The 15,320-nt window shown below is 39.1% G+C and overlaps 1 protein-coding gene across 1 annotated transcript; it reads right to left on the reverse strand.

Annotated features, from left to right (window-relative positions):
* Positions 1-193: 193 nt before the first annotated feature.
* On the reverse strand, positions 194-4,993 carry OLAH (oleoyl-ACP hydrolase). Its single transcript, XM_030496903.1, has 6 exons — positions 4,868-4,993; positions 3,401-3,545; positions 2,698-2,797; positions 1,579-1,754; positions 632-717; positions 194-419 (listed from the first exon to the last, which is right to left on the reverse strand). The coding sequence occupies exons 1-6, from the start codon at positions 4,989-4,991 to the stop codon at positions 289-291; spliced, it is 762 nt and encodes a 253-aa protein (XP_030352763.1). The 5' UTR covers positions 4,992-4,993; the 3' UTR covers positions 194-288.
* Between the last annotated feature and the right edge of the window lie 10,327 nt (positions 4,994-15,320).

The raw sequence follows: 15,320 nt of genomic DNA on the forward strand, positions 1-15,320 counted from the left end.
TTAAAAGTAAAACAAGCTGTCATTTTTTGGAAATGAGGTTATGGAATGAAGGATTTGTGCACACGGAAGATGAGAAGAGGGAAAAATAAAGATGGAAACTGTTTGATTTTTAAGCCCCAAAGCCAATGTTTATTTTCAAACAAATCGAAAAAACTCCCTCTTCTAAAGGATTATAGAGGAACAGAACAACTCAGGCATAACTGCATGCAATTGTACAGAAAGAATGACTTATTTTTAACTGCTGTGGACTAATCTTACACTGTCTGCCATTAAAATAGAGGGACATACTCATAGGCCAGCATTTTCTAAACATCTTATGTGTTTTATCAAGAAAATTTCATTAGAGGGTTCCAGCAGATAAAAGTGACCTCCGGGAAGGTTGTAGAAGGAAGTATCTCCACTTGTGAGATCATGCCAGGCTGAGAAAGAAGTGCCAGGCTCTGAGAAATGTCAACTATTGGAGTCATTTTGCACAACAATTTCAAAATTACTATTTAATCATTATTTTAAATCCCATATCAACTGGTTTGGTTCATACATTAAGACTGCTTTGTTGATTTAAAGACTCTAGAAAAGCTCTTCATTAACTGATTTGATACAACAGGAAGATGTGTAAGTATAAGCAAAGTACCTTCTAAAAGATATGCTTGATCTTCAGACCCATTAAAGCAGGTAATACCACAAGAGAAGGGGATATTCCCTTCTGCCATCTCAAAACTGTGAACATAAAGCAGTATAAAAAGCAGTAATAAAACTTTCCATCAGATACCTATATTTGGGGGTTTCTTCCATATACAAATAGCTTTTTCTTTCTCCTCCAAAACATAACAAACTTCGGGAACTAGATTGTGCAGAACATCAGGGGAAGGAACTACTGTATCTGTAAGTTTCTTAGCTCCTTACCCTACTGCAATTACTAAAAATTTTAATGAAAGAATGACCCAATAATTAGGAAAAAACAAGCTTCAATAATAAATTCAATGAAAATTCTCACCTACAATAAATTACTGTGTTGTCTGCTTATATTCAAGTTCTAATGTTTCAGGGCCTTATGGCCAAAATGGGTCTCACATCCAAGAGTGTCCTTGTCTTTGCCAGGGTAAGAAACTTCAACCACTCAGCTACATAGCTGTTGTGTAACATCGACGGAACAGCAGTTAGGGCAGAAGCAGCTGGTTGTACTCTGGATGCCTACAACACGGGGATTCTTTGCTTCTGGTTAGATTAGGGGGCCACAGATCAGGATGCTAAATGCAGTGATCCTGAGGCACCATCAGTTGAGATTATTAGGCTCAGAAAACAAGAAAAGATGTGAGAATATTCCTTTGGATCCTAAGTAGAGCTGTAACTCTACCATGATGTGTTCACTTCTGTAATAACAGTAGTGGTTGCTACAGTAAGCAGTGTTTTCATCTAGGGTTTAAGTAGTAGAAGCACACAAAGGAGAAAACTATGTTTACTGTTTCATACTCTTTTTGTAACAGAAACGAGAACAAATTACAGAGAAATAAGAAAACCTGAGTCAGACAGAATTAAAACTGTAAAAGACAAATGTAATAACAAAACTGTAAAACTTACAACCATGTCTGAAGTACTCTAATGTCTTCTCTGACAGTACTTATCAGATGGTTCTTAATGTCTTCATTTTGCAGAAGCTCAGAAGGAGTTCCTCCTAGAATTTCTAGATATGTAAGAACATCTTTATCTTTTGCATAATGTGTGGGTATGCTTTTGATGGAAATAAATGCTTCAGACTGTCAGCCAGACAAAATAGATGAAGTGTTATAGGTAAAACATACTTTAAATAATACTTTAATAATTGTTTTAGTAAAAACAACAATGATTCTATGTCTCCAAAATACAATGAACGGCTGATTAGTTTAACATCCACAGAAAATACTTCTTAGACTTAGTAGACTGTGTTTGCTGAAAATACGGATTGTGAGTGAGCCAAGTACCCTCAAGGTCTGAAACTTGCATAGACAACCATTAAATTAATTTTGTTCAAAGTTTGATTCTCACAATTGAAATACAACTAATAAAATAATCTGTTTAAGAGAAAGAAACGCCTAGCAGTGGACATGAATCTGACTGATGTAGGACTGGAGAGTCTAACTGATTATGGAAATTTGCAGGAATAACAATTGCTTCCATGAAGTACTAGCTCGTACTCAGGATTGCTAAGAAGCCCCAGGAACAGAAGAACGGAAATAGCAAATGCTGTCTGAGAACCTCTGGAGAAACTGAGGATGGATTAAAAAGCCAATAACGAAGGTAGAGAGAAAGAAACAGACAAATGCAGTGAGGGCTGGTGCAGGAGGTTTATGAAAGATTAGGTTAAGACAGCTATTTCACATGTTACAGAGCAGGGAGTGGCACTTCAGGTTTTGTTTTGATTACTTTTCAGTATTAAGCCAGAGGCCATTAGTAAATAAGACAGTATTCAAAAAAGGTGGCATTAGCTTAAGGAGACTGTTCTCCCCAGGCTAAGGTTAGCAGCAGTGAATACTCTGTAATGTGAAATTCTTTGCCTCAGAATTAATGTCCTCCAAGAAAACAAGACATTTTTCTACATAGATTCAGAAGCAAAGGTTTTCTATTAAAGCCACTCTACATACCATACTGTAAAATGTTATTTTTACTCTTGGTAGCTAATTCACTGTTTCGTTTCATACTGTTAATGATTCTGAAACTTATGTTTGGGGCATGTGCCCCTGATACAAAAAGATGGATCAGTTCTAGTCCATACTTTTCTTTCAAGTGTAGTGGAACTGCAAAACTAACATAAGATCCGAAACTGCAGCAAAAAGAGAAATTAAAGCAAAGTAAGCAAAAACATATGTAAAACCTGGAAAATTTAAACATCATTTGAATTTCAGTGTTAACTGGCTATCTTGAACAGTTACTGAAACCATATATGACATGTGAATTATTCTAGTTAATTGACATGAAATGTATTCCTATGCAGCCTAATTTTACAAATCAGACCTTTTTTTAGTCTCTCTTTCTTTTAGTAGTCTCCTTAATTTGCAGAAGGAACAGTTATTTTGAATACTTGGGATAGAGTAATCTTCAAAATCTATGTGTTTTATGAATGGTTTACCCCCCTGCATTTTAGAGCAAGCACTGACACAAATATTAACAGTAAAAATAATTATAATTTATCAGTGTAGAAAAAAAAAAAGGAAAAAGAAACACAACACTGCCATTTTTAGAAGAAGTTGTGCCTGAAGTAATAGTCTTTGAGATCAACAGCATGTTTTAGGATGACTTGACAAAAGGCTTTTGCAGAAGTGTATTTTCCTAAAGTTTTTGTAAATAAAGGCAAGTAGCTATCTATTCCTAGAGTTCAAAGATAAAGCTTCTTCACTAGGGTATCTAGAAATGTATGTATTTTTACCTGTGACCAAAAAATGCTAATGTTTTTTCTTGCAGTTCTTTTAACAAAACATTTGCAATTTCATTAACTATGTCTGTCATGCCTTTTGCAAAAGTCTCCCTACGACGAGATTCTCTTCCAGGAAACCTTATGGAGGATACTGCAGAAGAGGTGGAGGAAGGGAGAGAAAAGAATTATAGTTATTTCAGATAGAAACAGTACAATAATTTTAATTAAGCTTTTAAATCTATTCTGCAGAATATATAGATTATTTAAATTAAGCCTTCTTAAAGCTGATACAGTGTATTTGCTATTCTACTACTGTTTTTTAATCCTGTGAACAGATTAGCTTTACGCCCCTTCCTTTACTCCCAAATGTTGCCTCTCCAACTGTTCTGACTGATAAATGCCTTGGGTCAGAAATCTACAATGTAAGGAATGAATAGATGAGGGAAAGAATGCTGATTTTCTAAAATCTTCTTGACGTCACACGTACTGCCAAACTCATATGGAAGTAATGGGTCAGATGCAAAGTCTTTTAGCAGAGAAAGAATAAACCACTATCTAATACCATAGACAGAAATGTTTGCATCTTACATACTTCCTTTCTGCACAGAACATCTCTGAAAGAGCATGCTGCACCCTGATTTTATTCATCTGTGTCTGCATTTGCTTCTAGGCCATCTCCTTAGTAACTTTTTTGGAAGTAGTTCCAGTGAACAAAAGCTTTTTCTTCCTATTTAAAAAAAAAAAAAAAAAAAAAAAAAAAAATCCAGGAAACTCTGATGTGACTTGTGCCACTGTTTACAGAAAGCATAGGGCATACAAGCATTTAGAGGACTGGTACAATTGCCATGGCAATGGTCTCTATTAATGCTAATTTATTTTCCTTTGTGAAAGGTCTAAAAAACAGCCTTGGTTCCTCTTCAAATAGTTCAACAATGGATCTTTTTAGTGCTCATATAGCCTGATAGCAATGAGAAGTACTTTGCACTGTAACTAAATGTCATTTTCACTGTTCTAAATCCATAGTTTAAACTTCAGGTTTGATACAAGTGTAAAACCATGCAAACACTCTGGATAACAGAACTTCTGTTCAGTCTCTCAACATTAAAACTAGTTCTCAGATCTTCATTGTTGACCTTGCTGATGCCTTTTTTTAACATATTAACAATATGCCAGTGTACTGCTCTTTCTGAATCACACCAATAGTTTCTGAAGCAGTCAAGCATACTAGAGCCTTATGAAATTTGGCTGTGAGAATATAACTTTTTAATCTATAATTTGATCCGAGGTGGCATAGAAACTTAGTAAACTCAGCACCCTAATGGAAATGCTAATTCCTAATGGAATTCCTTTCTGGATTAGACCCACTGGATAAACATGGCAGTGCTATCAAGAACATCATATTCCATTCAAAAAAATTTGCTACCATGTATTTCAGACACGCTTAACTTCTGCTTAGCTGCACAAGTGAGTAAGCATCAATTGAACTGCTGAAGAGTCTGCCCCATTGAGCAAGATGAGAAGCTCCATCTCCAGCCCATGGAAAGCAGATCAGCCTCCAGAGAGCATATGGCCTTTTGTATGGATAAGCAACCACCTTCTCCATTCCTTAAAAAAAAAAACAAAGAAAACAACACATCATTCTAGAACAAGACTGTTCAGCTAGAGCAAATTAAGTCTAATTTGATACAATGGGCTGCAATATTTTCTGTCATCAAAACTACTTGCGCTACAACAACAATCAGTTATATTCTTTTTGAGATGGTGGAGTAACTAGAGCCACATTCAGCTTTATCACAGCAGCTTTAGTATTTTCATTTGCTGACTGACAGAAGTAACAGCTGAAGCAAGATTCATAACTACTCCTTCCTTCCTGCTGGAAGGAAAAATAGCATTGAATATGCCAACTGCATTGTCTCTAGCACTAGATACTGTCTTTACTATCTGAATCTTCTTTCCCATTTTATTGTCCTTCATTCTTGCTGATCAGATTTGTGGACATAAGCATTGAGATGATATTCTACTATTGGTAGCACATCAGGCTGTGTTCTGTCAAAAGAACCTGGCAACACCATGTGCAACAGAAATACCTGGTAAAGATAAATTAGAAGCAATAGTGATACAGAATTTAATAAAAAAAAAAGTTTTCCACAGCCATTAGAATGAACCCACATGTTCTTTTTAAAAAGACTGAAAAAACAGTAATTAGGGGATAACAAACAGCAAAATTTCCTCTCCAAAATGCTGCAAATCATCATGGATGTTATTTCTTGCTTTGAATATAGCTCAGTATATGCAAGGGCTGATTCATCATAAAATACACCTATATGCCTACATGCAGTCTTTTTTACCTGCACAAAAAGTTTTAGAAATGCAACCAGATCAGAATAGGCAGCAATTCATGCCTATTTTAAAACTATGTAATGCAAGCAAGACAGAAGAAAATCTACCCTAATGCTGCTGTGGCAATTTCTTGATTTTCACATATACATATGTCTAAACTGGAAAGTTTGTCAACATTTGTTAAGAATCACTTCATAGAAACTGTAAGAAGAGCAAGTCAGAAAAAGTGTATCAACAATCACTGGGCAAACAATTAAAAATAGCTGAAGGGTAGTGGAACCAGTGCTGCAGAAGATGTAATTCCTCTGGTAGAGTCATTTAGTTCCAGTACCGTTAGTCCCATATACACAGTCACTTGTTCCACAAAAAGACATAAACCCTCAAACATTTCTGAAGCCAATGTTTTAATTTGACAATCAAATAAGAAAAGAAAAATCAAACTGATTCTAAAGGTGATACAAAAATATCAAGCATGATAAAGAAACACATTTAGTCAAAGTCCTTAAACTATTCAAAGATACATTACCAGTCACTGAGAATTTCCCACACTTTCTACTCATACACATTTATTCCATCTCCATCCAGTTTACTTTAGCTGCAAATACCTGAGTAGTTGGGAAGACCAGCAGTGCCAGGAAACAAGAGCCCGAGGGTGGATCCACTTCTCAGCACTGCACAGCAAGAAGGAGTCGTCAGAATTTGTATGTATCAGCAGATACGGGAGCAAAGCCAGCTTTGCAGGAGAGGAGGGGATGTGCCTGGGGATGGCACAGCTGCCTGCTTTTAAGTCTTTTGTGGGCTTAAGGGGAGGAGCCCACACCTCAGAAAAAAGGTAGAGACTGAGGTACACAGCATCCCAAAAGGGAGACAGGAGCATCATGTGTTAGGTGTGACACATGTAGCATTTGGCAGCAATATGAGGAAGGTGCACCACGTCAATCCCACTGATTTAAAAAGCACAGGTTAATATGCCCATGACAGTACAGAAGTTGTAGCAATTTCAGTACCTGGAGACCCACAGCTTTACTGATGAAAAAGCCTGACAAAGTAACCAAGAAAAGCCTGCCTTTTGTAAGAAGTGCAGCACTCACACCTCTGCTGGACAATTTTGTAGGGGTCTGAAAATGTTGATGTAGACCATCACCTGATATGAATAAAACACTGCATTTGGTTAGTAGGCCAGTTGTAATTTCTACAAGCTGGAAGACATAGTAGTGCATGAACAACACACTGGTTGTATATGATGATTTTATATTAGCTACCATATTATGCTCCTGGTGACCAGATGCTATCAGACAACCTAGAAACACCAGTGTATTTGTAACTGCATTCGTAGTACTAGGAAGATTGGCTTTTTGTTTGTTTTTCTTTTTAGTGTTACTCTACCAAAAATAGCTTTAACAATAATAATAAAGTAAAAATATTCAAAAGCAATGACAAAAACTAAGGAACCTGAGTGCTAAAATGGATTCTGACGCTTAACTTGAGACACATAAGCTGGACTGCTCTGTGGTTTTCACATTATTCTTCATTCTTCTACATTTCTCTTCCTCATTTCTAGGAAACTGACAAATCCGTGATGTTAGGAGGAAAGCCTGCCTGTTGGCCTAGCCAGTCAGTAAGCACTGCTCCCTTCCCACAAAAGGGCTGCAGTTTTTTACTCACTCTGATTTCTGCTTTCCTGGGAAACCCTAAATCAACCCTTCTGACTGCAGCAGTTTCCGTGGGAAGGCCCAGGCCCCACAGTGAGGGCTGGTCCCAGGACCTGCAACTGCCACTTCCAAATGGCAAAAGTGGAATCTGTTGCTAAGGCTTGTTTCACAGTGCTTTTGTGTTGTAATTATTATGATGAGACACACTTACATTCGGGAAGTGCACAATTTAAAGCAGGTTACATTGGCTAGTCCTGACCTGTGCTGTTACGCACAAGACTGCTTCTCCACATGATGTATCTGCTGTCAGAGCTGATTGATTATAAGGTGCAATTTATAATAAAGCACCTAATATGCTTTATTTATTCCTACCTCAAATTGTGCCAACTGTAAAATCTGACACCCTGTTATAATCCTGTTCATAACATTAACAGTTGCTAATGTTATGAAAGCCAGCTCAACCAAAATTACTTTTGCCATTTCCAGGCTGAAGGTAAAAGAGCGCTTTACAGAACTAACTTTGCTAACCCAGTACTAGTACAGAATGGGACAGGCTATTTTGGTTGGAAGGGATCTACAATGATCACCTAATCCAACTGCCTGACCAGTTCAGGGCTGACCAATTTAAAGCATGTTGTTAAGGGATTGTTCAAATGCCTCTGAAACACTGACAGGCTTCAGGCATTGAACACTTCTCTAGGGAGCCTGTTCCAGTGTTTGACCACCCTCTTGGTAAAGAAATGCTTCCTAATGCCCATTCTAAACCTCCCTGGTGTAGCTTTGAACCATTCCCACATGTCCTATCACTGGATACCAGGGAGAAGAGCTCAGCACCTCCGTCTCCACATCCTCTCCTCAGGAAGCTGTAGAGAGCAAAGAAGTTGCCTCCAGCCTCCTTTTCTCCAAACTAGAAATCCCAAAGTCCTTAGCTGCTCTTCTATGAGGAGCATTCCTTCCATTCCTTCCAGGCCTTTCACCAGCTTTGTTGCCCTCCTCTGGACGCATTCAACACTCTTGGTGACCGGGTGCCAGCCAAATGTATCCCCATTCACTACAACCCTTTGAGCTCTGCTCTTCAGCCAGTTCTTCAACCAGTGCACCATGATCCTGCTCATCCCACAGCTGGACAACTTTTCCAGAAGGATGCTGTGAGGGACAGTATCAAAAGCCTTACTAAAATCCAGAAAAATTACATCCACCACCTTCCATTACCCACTAGGCAGGTGACCTTATCATAGAAGGATATCAAATTAGTTGAACAGGACTTTCCTCTTGTGACCCCATGTTGACGGTGCCTGATAGTTGCATATGCATTAAAAGCCTTTCAGTAGTATGCAGTACAATCTCCATAATTTTTCTGGGAACTGAGGTTAGATAACAGGTCTGTAGTTCCCTGGGTCTTCCCTCATGCCCTTTTTGTAGATAGGAATATCATTGCCTAGCTTCCAGTCAGCAGGGACCTCCCCAGACTCCCAAGACATTTAGTAGATGATTGAGAGGGGTCTTGCCATAGCATCCGCTAGCTCTTTCAGTACTCTGGGATGAACCCCATCAAGCCCCATGGACTTGTGAACATCCACCTGATACAGCTGGTCCCTTACACTATCAGTGTCCACAAATGGAAAGTCACTATTCCCACACTCACGGTCCTCCAACTCAGGGGACCAGGCAGCTCACGGTCTATCAGTATTACTAAAGACTGAGGCAAAAAAAGCACTGAATGCCTCCACTTTTTCTTCATCCCTATTAGTCAGCTGACCATCTTCAAAAAGTATTGGTCCAATGTTTTCTTTAGAAGCCCTCTAGATATTAACCTATTAATAAAGCCCTTCTTGTTATCTCAAATAACACTGGCCAGTTTCAACTCTCAGCTTTGCCCTTTCATTTCTTCTGTCTGCATATACGAACCACAGCTCTGTACTCTTCCTGCAAAGCCTTACCTCGCTTCCAGAGATCAGTCTTGTGGTGATGTCCTGAATTTGGGCCCCAGGGAGGCAGCAAACTTCCCTGAAAAGAGGGTCTGGTCTCTGCAAAAGGGTGCTTCCGTTTTGCACAGGAGAGCATCAGCAATGACCAAACCAATTTTAAAGAGCTATTCAAAGAAAGATGGTTTGGAAGATGGTCTTGGAGACCTGAGTCACCACTCTGCCTCAGTGGACTTGTCCATTCCATATTGATTACCCAGTGACAAGCAGTAGGTGCAAGGCTCCACAGGGTTAGGTCCATTCTTAAACACAAGTATTTTTGTGTGAAAATAGTGAAATCCCCATGCCTGCTTACAACTGAGAGCCTCAACTCTGTCGCTTTCAATCTGAAAGTTCTGCATTCATTACTGGCCATCCAGCATCCTACGAGTGATGTTGTGCCATCAGTCTGAGTTCAACTTCTATGTCCATAACTATTGGCACTCCATGAGAAGTGGCACTCCATGGAACTTCGAACTGCGTGGACAGAAGTTCAATCCAGGAAGCCAGACAACAAAAAATCTCACTTGGCTATACTGGAGACTAAGTAGCCTCAGAACATGCTTCTGCAATATACTAACCTGTCCTTACTTTGCGAAAGTACTTGGCAATGTAGATACAACATATATGATTCAGTGAGATGTCTCAGAGAAACAGATGACCCAGAGACTAAGATGCAGAAGCTGAAATGAATATGAGCATGTATTTATTCCACATTCATCCTAAAAAAATAAATAAAAATAAAAATCCATCTTTATTAGCTCACACCAGTTCTGAGGAACAGGAACAAATCTCACAAGGATAGATTGAGCTCCCTTGCACCCTGCCTTGACGTAGCAAAAATTAACAAGTGATACACTGAATAACTGCAATGATTTTTTTGGCCTGGATACAAAAACGTGCATACCTGCTGGAAGCAGTGAATATTATTACTGAGTAGCAATCGCTCTTCTGAATAAACCCATACCATGGGATTTGATGACAGTGTTTCCCAAGTAATTACACAGGTATCCCAGATATTTTATGCCATCATCACACATAAGTACCCTATGGACAATTGCCAGACCTTCTACGGAGAAATTCTTAGTACTGCTGGCTGAAAAGCAAGTGATTTCTGTGCACCAGTTGAAACAAATTATATTGATCAGAAATTGCTGAAAAAGACCTGCATTAACAGCTCTGCTGTTTAGTCTTTCAGGAATCACGAATACTTGAGGTTAGCCAAATAAAAAGCTGCCAGAGACTGAATCACAGAAAAGACAGAAATAGATCCTGAAAAGCAAAAAAGTCTTCTCGGTAAGCTAGGAATGTTTATGAACAACCAAGGGCCCAGGGTGGTAGATAATGGGAAAGGCGAGCTCAAGGAAGGAACAGCAGACCAGGATCCTTAACACAGAGGCTTTTCCTTGAAAGAATTTAATTTTCTTTTTTTTCCTTGAAAGAATTTAATTAGAAGGAAATTGTGTTGGTTGCCACCCACGACTAAATCACATGAGAGCAAATATGCTGAGAAGCTTTATGCTAAGACCGGTGGATATTTTTCTTTACTATTTGATATCTTTGTAAAAGGGTTGAGTTCGTTCAGGTGTTGCCATCATTGCCAGTGGCTGCTAGTAGATATTACTCCATGGCACCACCTACAGATACCCCAGCATCACAAATAGGCCTCATCTTCCTACCTGTCTTCCAGCTCTCATACTCCCAGAGCAAAGCCATGGGACCAAAGGAGGATTTGGTAACATCTTTACAGAAGTTAATGAGCAGCACATGCTGTAGGCATGAATTCACTGATGGACCTTGATGAGATGCATCTGTAGTTGCCACGCCATTATCCATCATATTTGAGAAGCCATGGCAGGCTGGTGAAGTTCCCAGTGACTGAAAAAGGGGAAACATAACACCCATTTTTAAAAAAGGAAAAAAAGGAAGACCCAGGGAACTACAGGCTGGTCAGTCTCACCTCAGTGCCCAGCAAAATCAGGGAGCCGATCCTCCTGGAAACTATGCTAAGGCACGTGGAAGATATGGAGGTTTTCTACAGAAAAAGGAAGTGGAGAGGGTATCAAGGTTCATCACACGGTGTCCAGAGGGACTTCCAGCTGGCAATCGCAGTGCTTAGGATGCTTATGAAGTCCAAAGCTAGTAGTAGTAAGGCAACTATTGCTGCAATAGTGATCACAAATCAAATCAAATTTTGTTGCAAAATCTGTGGGGAAGGCAAGCATGAGGAGCAGAGAAACTGCGTGGTTCAGAGAATAACCTAAGTCAAAGCTGTACCTGAGCTGCAGATTCGTCATCAGCTTTGTCTGGTCTTGCTGATGATGAAAGAGAAAATCCTGCCCTTCCCACCCACATTCTTGGAGCATAAATGTCTACCCCAATCTTTCTGCCAACACTAGCAACTACATGGCTATGTAGTAAGAGTTTATCTAGCTGAAAACTTCACCTGCGTCAGTCAGCTGATCCCATACAGTCTCACCATCCTCCTGTTTTTAACGCAAGTAGCCCCTCATGACCTTTTTGCAAGCTTTAACCCCTTAAACCAGCTGGAAAGGTGCATGCTGAGATTACACATATAGCCCCAAGGTTTGGATGTAAAAGACACATCTGTGCCAACCTAATGGAGTAATTTGCCCTTAATTATTTTACAACTCTTAGTGAAACAAAAATCCTGCAGAGTCTGCCTTACTGGTTTGAAAGACACATTCAGCTGATCTAATTTTCATTTAGAAAAAAAAACATATAAGCCACCCACAAGACAGAATTATTGCATGCATAATCAATCTGTGGCATACATACAGCTGAATCTGGATTTATTGGAAATCTAAATATATCTGGATAGGGAAATGTTTTGTTTTTATTTTTTTGTCTTTTTTTTTTTGTCTTTTTTTTACAAGACAGCAGTTAAAAAAATAGATTATTTCTAAATCATCTTTATCTTTCCGCTGCTTTCATCTATTGGCCTTATGCCTAAGATCTGACTTAGACCCTATTACAAAGAAGAAAGGATACATAAGATTTACCCTGCATAATCAAGATTTTCCTGGATTGTAAAGTTTTCAACAGAAACAAGATTTTACTTTATTACCTATACAGTTAGATATGTGATCTGATGAATTAATGGCAGACAAAAGCTGCTTTAGAATGTTCACAGTCAAAAGAATGCTTCTTTGTTGAACTATTGGCAAAGAAATTGCTCAGTGTGAGAAAAAAACCCCACTGAATTTTAAGAAAATATTTCCTGGGGGAGTGCATATCCTTTTATTCACAGTTAGAAAAGCTGAAAATAAAATTCTAGTTCTTTAAAGATATAAAGGTATAAAAGATTAAAAGAGCAGTCAGATAAATCGCAGAATAATTTTGGTAGAAAGGGGCCTCTAGAGATCATATAGTCCAAGCCCTGCCTCACTGAGTTTTGAGTATCTCCAAGGATGGAGACTTCACAACCTCCCTAGGTAACCTCGTAGAATTCAACCGTGCTCATGGTGAGGGTATTTTTCTTCCTAACTAACTCCTTGTTGCGCCTTGTATCTGCAAGTCTTTTGTCTTTTAACTGAGCACATCCAAGAAGAGCCTGGCTCTGTCTGTCCTCTTCATGCCCTTCCATTAGGTAGGTGAAGATATTAGTAAAATCCTCATTTAAGACAAAACCTCTCAGCCTCTCCTGTACACCACCCACTCCAGTCACAATCACGGGAACCCCTGCCACACTCACTTCAGTATTTCAACATCCTTTTAGTACAGTGGCATCCAAAATGGACACAGATGTGGTATACTAAAGAAATTTTGGATTATTTTTCAGTCGTGCTTTTGAGACATAAGCTTTCAGGGCATGACGAGCTTTTACATTTGCTTTGTTCATTGTCATGGCATCACCTTACAGTAGGTGGGCAAATATTAATTGAGAAGTACAATTAAACCACAAGCAACAACAAAACTGCTTTTGCACTGACCAGCCACTAGAACAAACATAGAAATAGACCCAACAGCCCACCCTGCAAAGAACATAAAGCCAAAGGTAAAGAAACATTGCGTGCTCACAGCACAGGGCTGTTTTGACATTTCCCAAGTGAAAAGATATTCTATGGTGCACAGTCTAGAAATCTATGGAATGAGTCTTTGTGAACTGCAAGACCGTGGTATTTGCCAGCTGGACAGTCCACGACTAGAGAGGCTTCTTAGCCATCTAGCCACTTGTAAATCTTACATACTAGACACATCCCATTCAAGCATACCTGAGTTAACTGCTTGCCTGTAGATTCTGAAAGCCAGACAAAAAGCAACCCTATCCCCAGATGGCTGCCTACTCACAGAATTTAGATCTAAAGTAGGCAATTCACCAGCCTCCCAATAAGCACAAAGTGGACGAGGGAGCCTTGGAGTCAAACCATCCATTTCACTGGTACATATGGAGTCTGCTATTCAGGCCGCTGGATTGCTGACACCCAGACAAGCATCTGAGACATCTGGCTGGGAACATGGAAGCATTAACAAATCAGGGCATTAACAACTTGGCATCTGCAAACTTGTAATAACAGATCTGGCAGGCTGGAGGACAGTTAGTCAATAACATTCTCTGTTGGTTTTACCTTTACAACAGAAATGTAGAGCAGCCTACGGATACCAGCACGTCTCAGTGTCTTAAACATTGTGATCAAGTTGGATTTTCTTATTTCTGCAGCTGTATCAGTACCTTACACATTACTGCATCACACGTATGCTTGTTCATATTCATCATTCACATCATCATTAATAAAAGTAAAAAAAAAAAAAAAAATTTTCCAGGGTAGGTACTTAGGCTTTTTGGAAAATAATAGGGTCATGAAAAGAGGTGTCCTGTTGGAGAGAAAGCACACCCGTAACATGCATCGTAATATTCATTACGGGGTTTTTAGGAATATGGACTCAAATCCCTAAAAGTTCTCCTAATTCAGGGAAAAGCAATGGTGTGATCTTGCATTTAGGAGGTGAATAAAGCGCAGGGATAAACTCTGTAGGAAACCATGTCTCAGTAGCTCCTGAGTCCATGAAACTCCTGGTCTTTGCTTCTTGAAAAATAAAGCCTGAGGCAATCTTTTGTCATTAGACATTATAAAGTAATGGAGAAAAGTATGGAGTTATACTCAGTTTTTCTCTCTATTGCTCCTATTTTTTGCAGCAACGTATCACTCACGGCTGCATTTTTAGCAGATTACTCTCCAAATAGGTTAATGCCATTGCTAACATCTAAAAGCTGCTGCTGAAAGATATCTATATCTGCCTTTATCAACTGATACTCTATTCTCCAGAAAGCTGTCTTACCCATCCCTTTACTTAGACTTGAAAAAAATGTAGGATATTATGGAAAAACTTATTTGTGGAAAACTCGTAGCTGATGTGCTCACAGCATCACTAATGCAAAATTACTGAAATAAATATTAAAGTCACACAGCGCTCATTCCCAGTTTTACTACCTGGACCTTCCAGGGTGTTGAAACTACAAATATGAAGACCATGTGCATGCTTCAGAGGTGAACATGAAAAGGAGCAACACAACCTCCCCTCTTTCCATCTGTTTCTGCTGTTAGCCTCGTTCTGCTATGGCACAACTGCATAATCTTTGCTCAGATTTTTGAGGAAATTGTTACATTGAGAGAATGAGCTATGAGGAAGTCTATAGAGTTGAGCCATGAAGTGTGAGAAAGGTAAAATTGAATATAAAGGTAAAGACTGCTGATGGGGCCAGGCAGCAGCTCAAGGATCAAGAGGAAGGACATAAATGTGGAAAGATAATAACATCTCAAGGGAAAACAACAAAGTGCCAGACTGCAACATCAAGCGTGTGCCACAGGGAGCAGTGAAAGCTGACCTTTTTCCATCTACTAGCAAAGGCTCTGTAGGTGGTTAACATACTAATTTAGTAGGTCATTAATCCTGGGTATCTTTTGTGCTTATTAACCACAAAGTAACTGCTTTACATGTAACAGCACATAGCAA

This window comes from Strigops habroptila, chromosome 1 (assembly GCF_004027225.2).
Source record: "Strigops habroptila isolate Jane chromosome 1, bStrHab1.2.pri, whole genome shotgun sequence".
In the NCBI taxonomy this organism is placed as follows: Eukaryota; Metazoa; Chordata; class Aves; order Psittaciformes; family Psittacidae; genus Strigops; species Strigops habroptila.

Coding starts and splice junctions, on each gene's coding strand:
- OLAH (XM_030496903.1), bottom strand. CDS start 4,991: ATGGAGAAGGTGGTTGCTTATCCATACAAAAGGCCATATGCTCTCTGG. Junction 1,755..2,697: donor CAGGGGCACATGCCCCAAAC/ATAAGTTTCAGA, acceptor TCTGGCTGACAG/TCTGAAGCATTTATTTCCAT. Junction 420..631: donor TCAAGCATATCTTTTAGAAG/GTACTTTGCTTA, acceptor CTTCTTTCTCAG/CCTGGCATGATCTCACAAGT.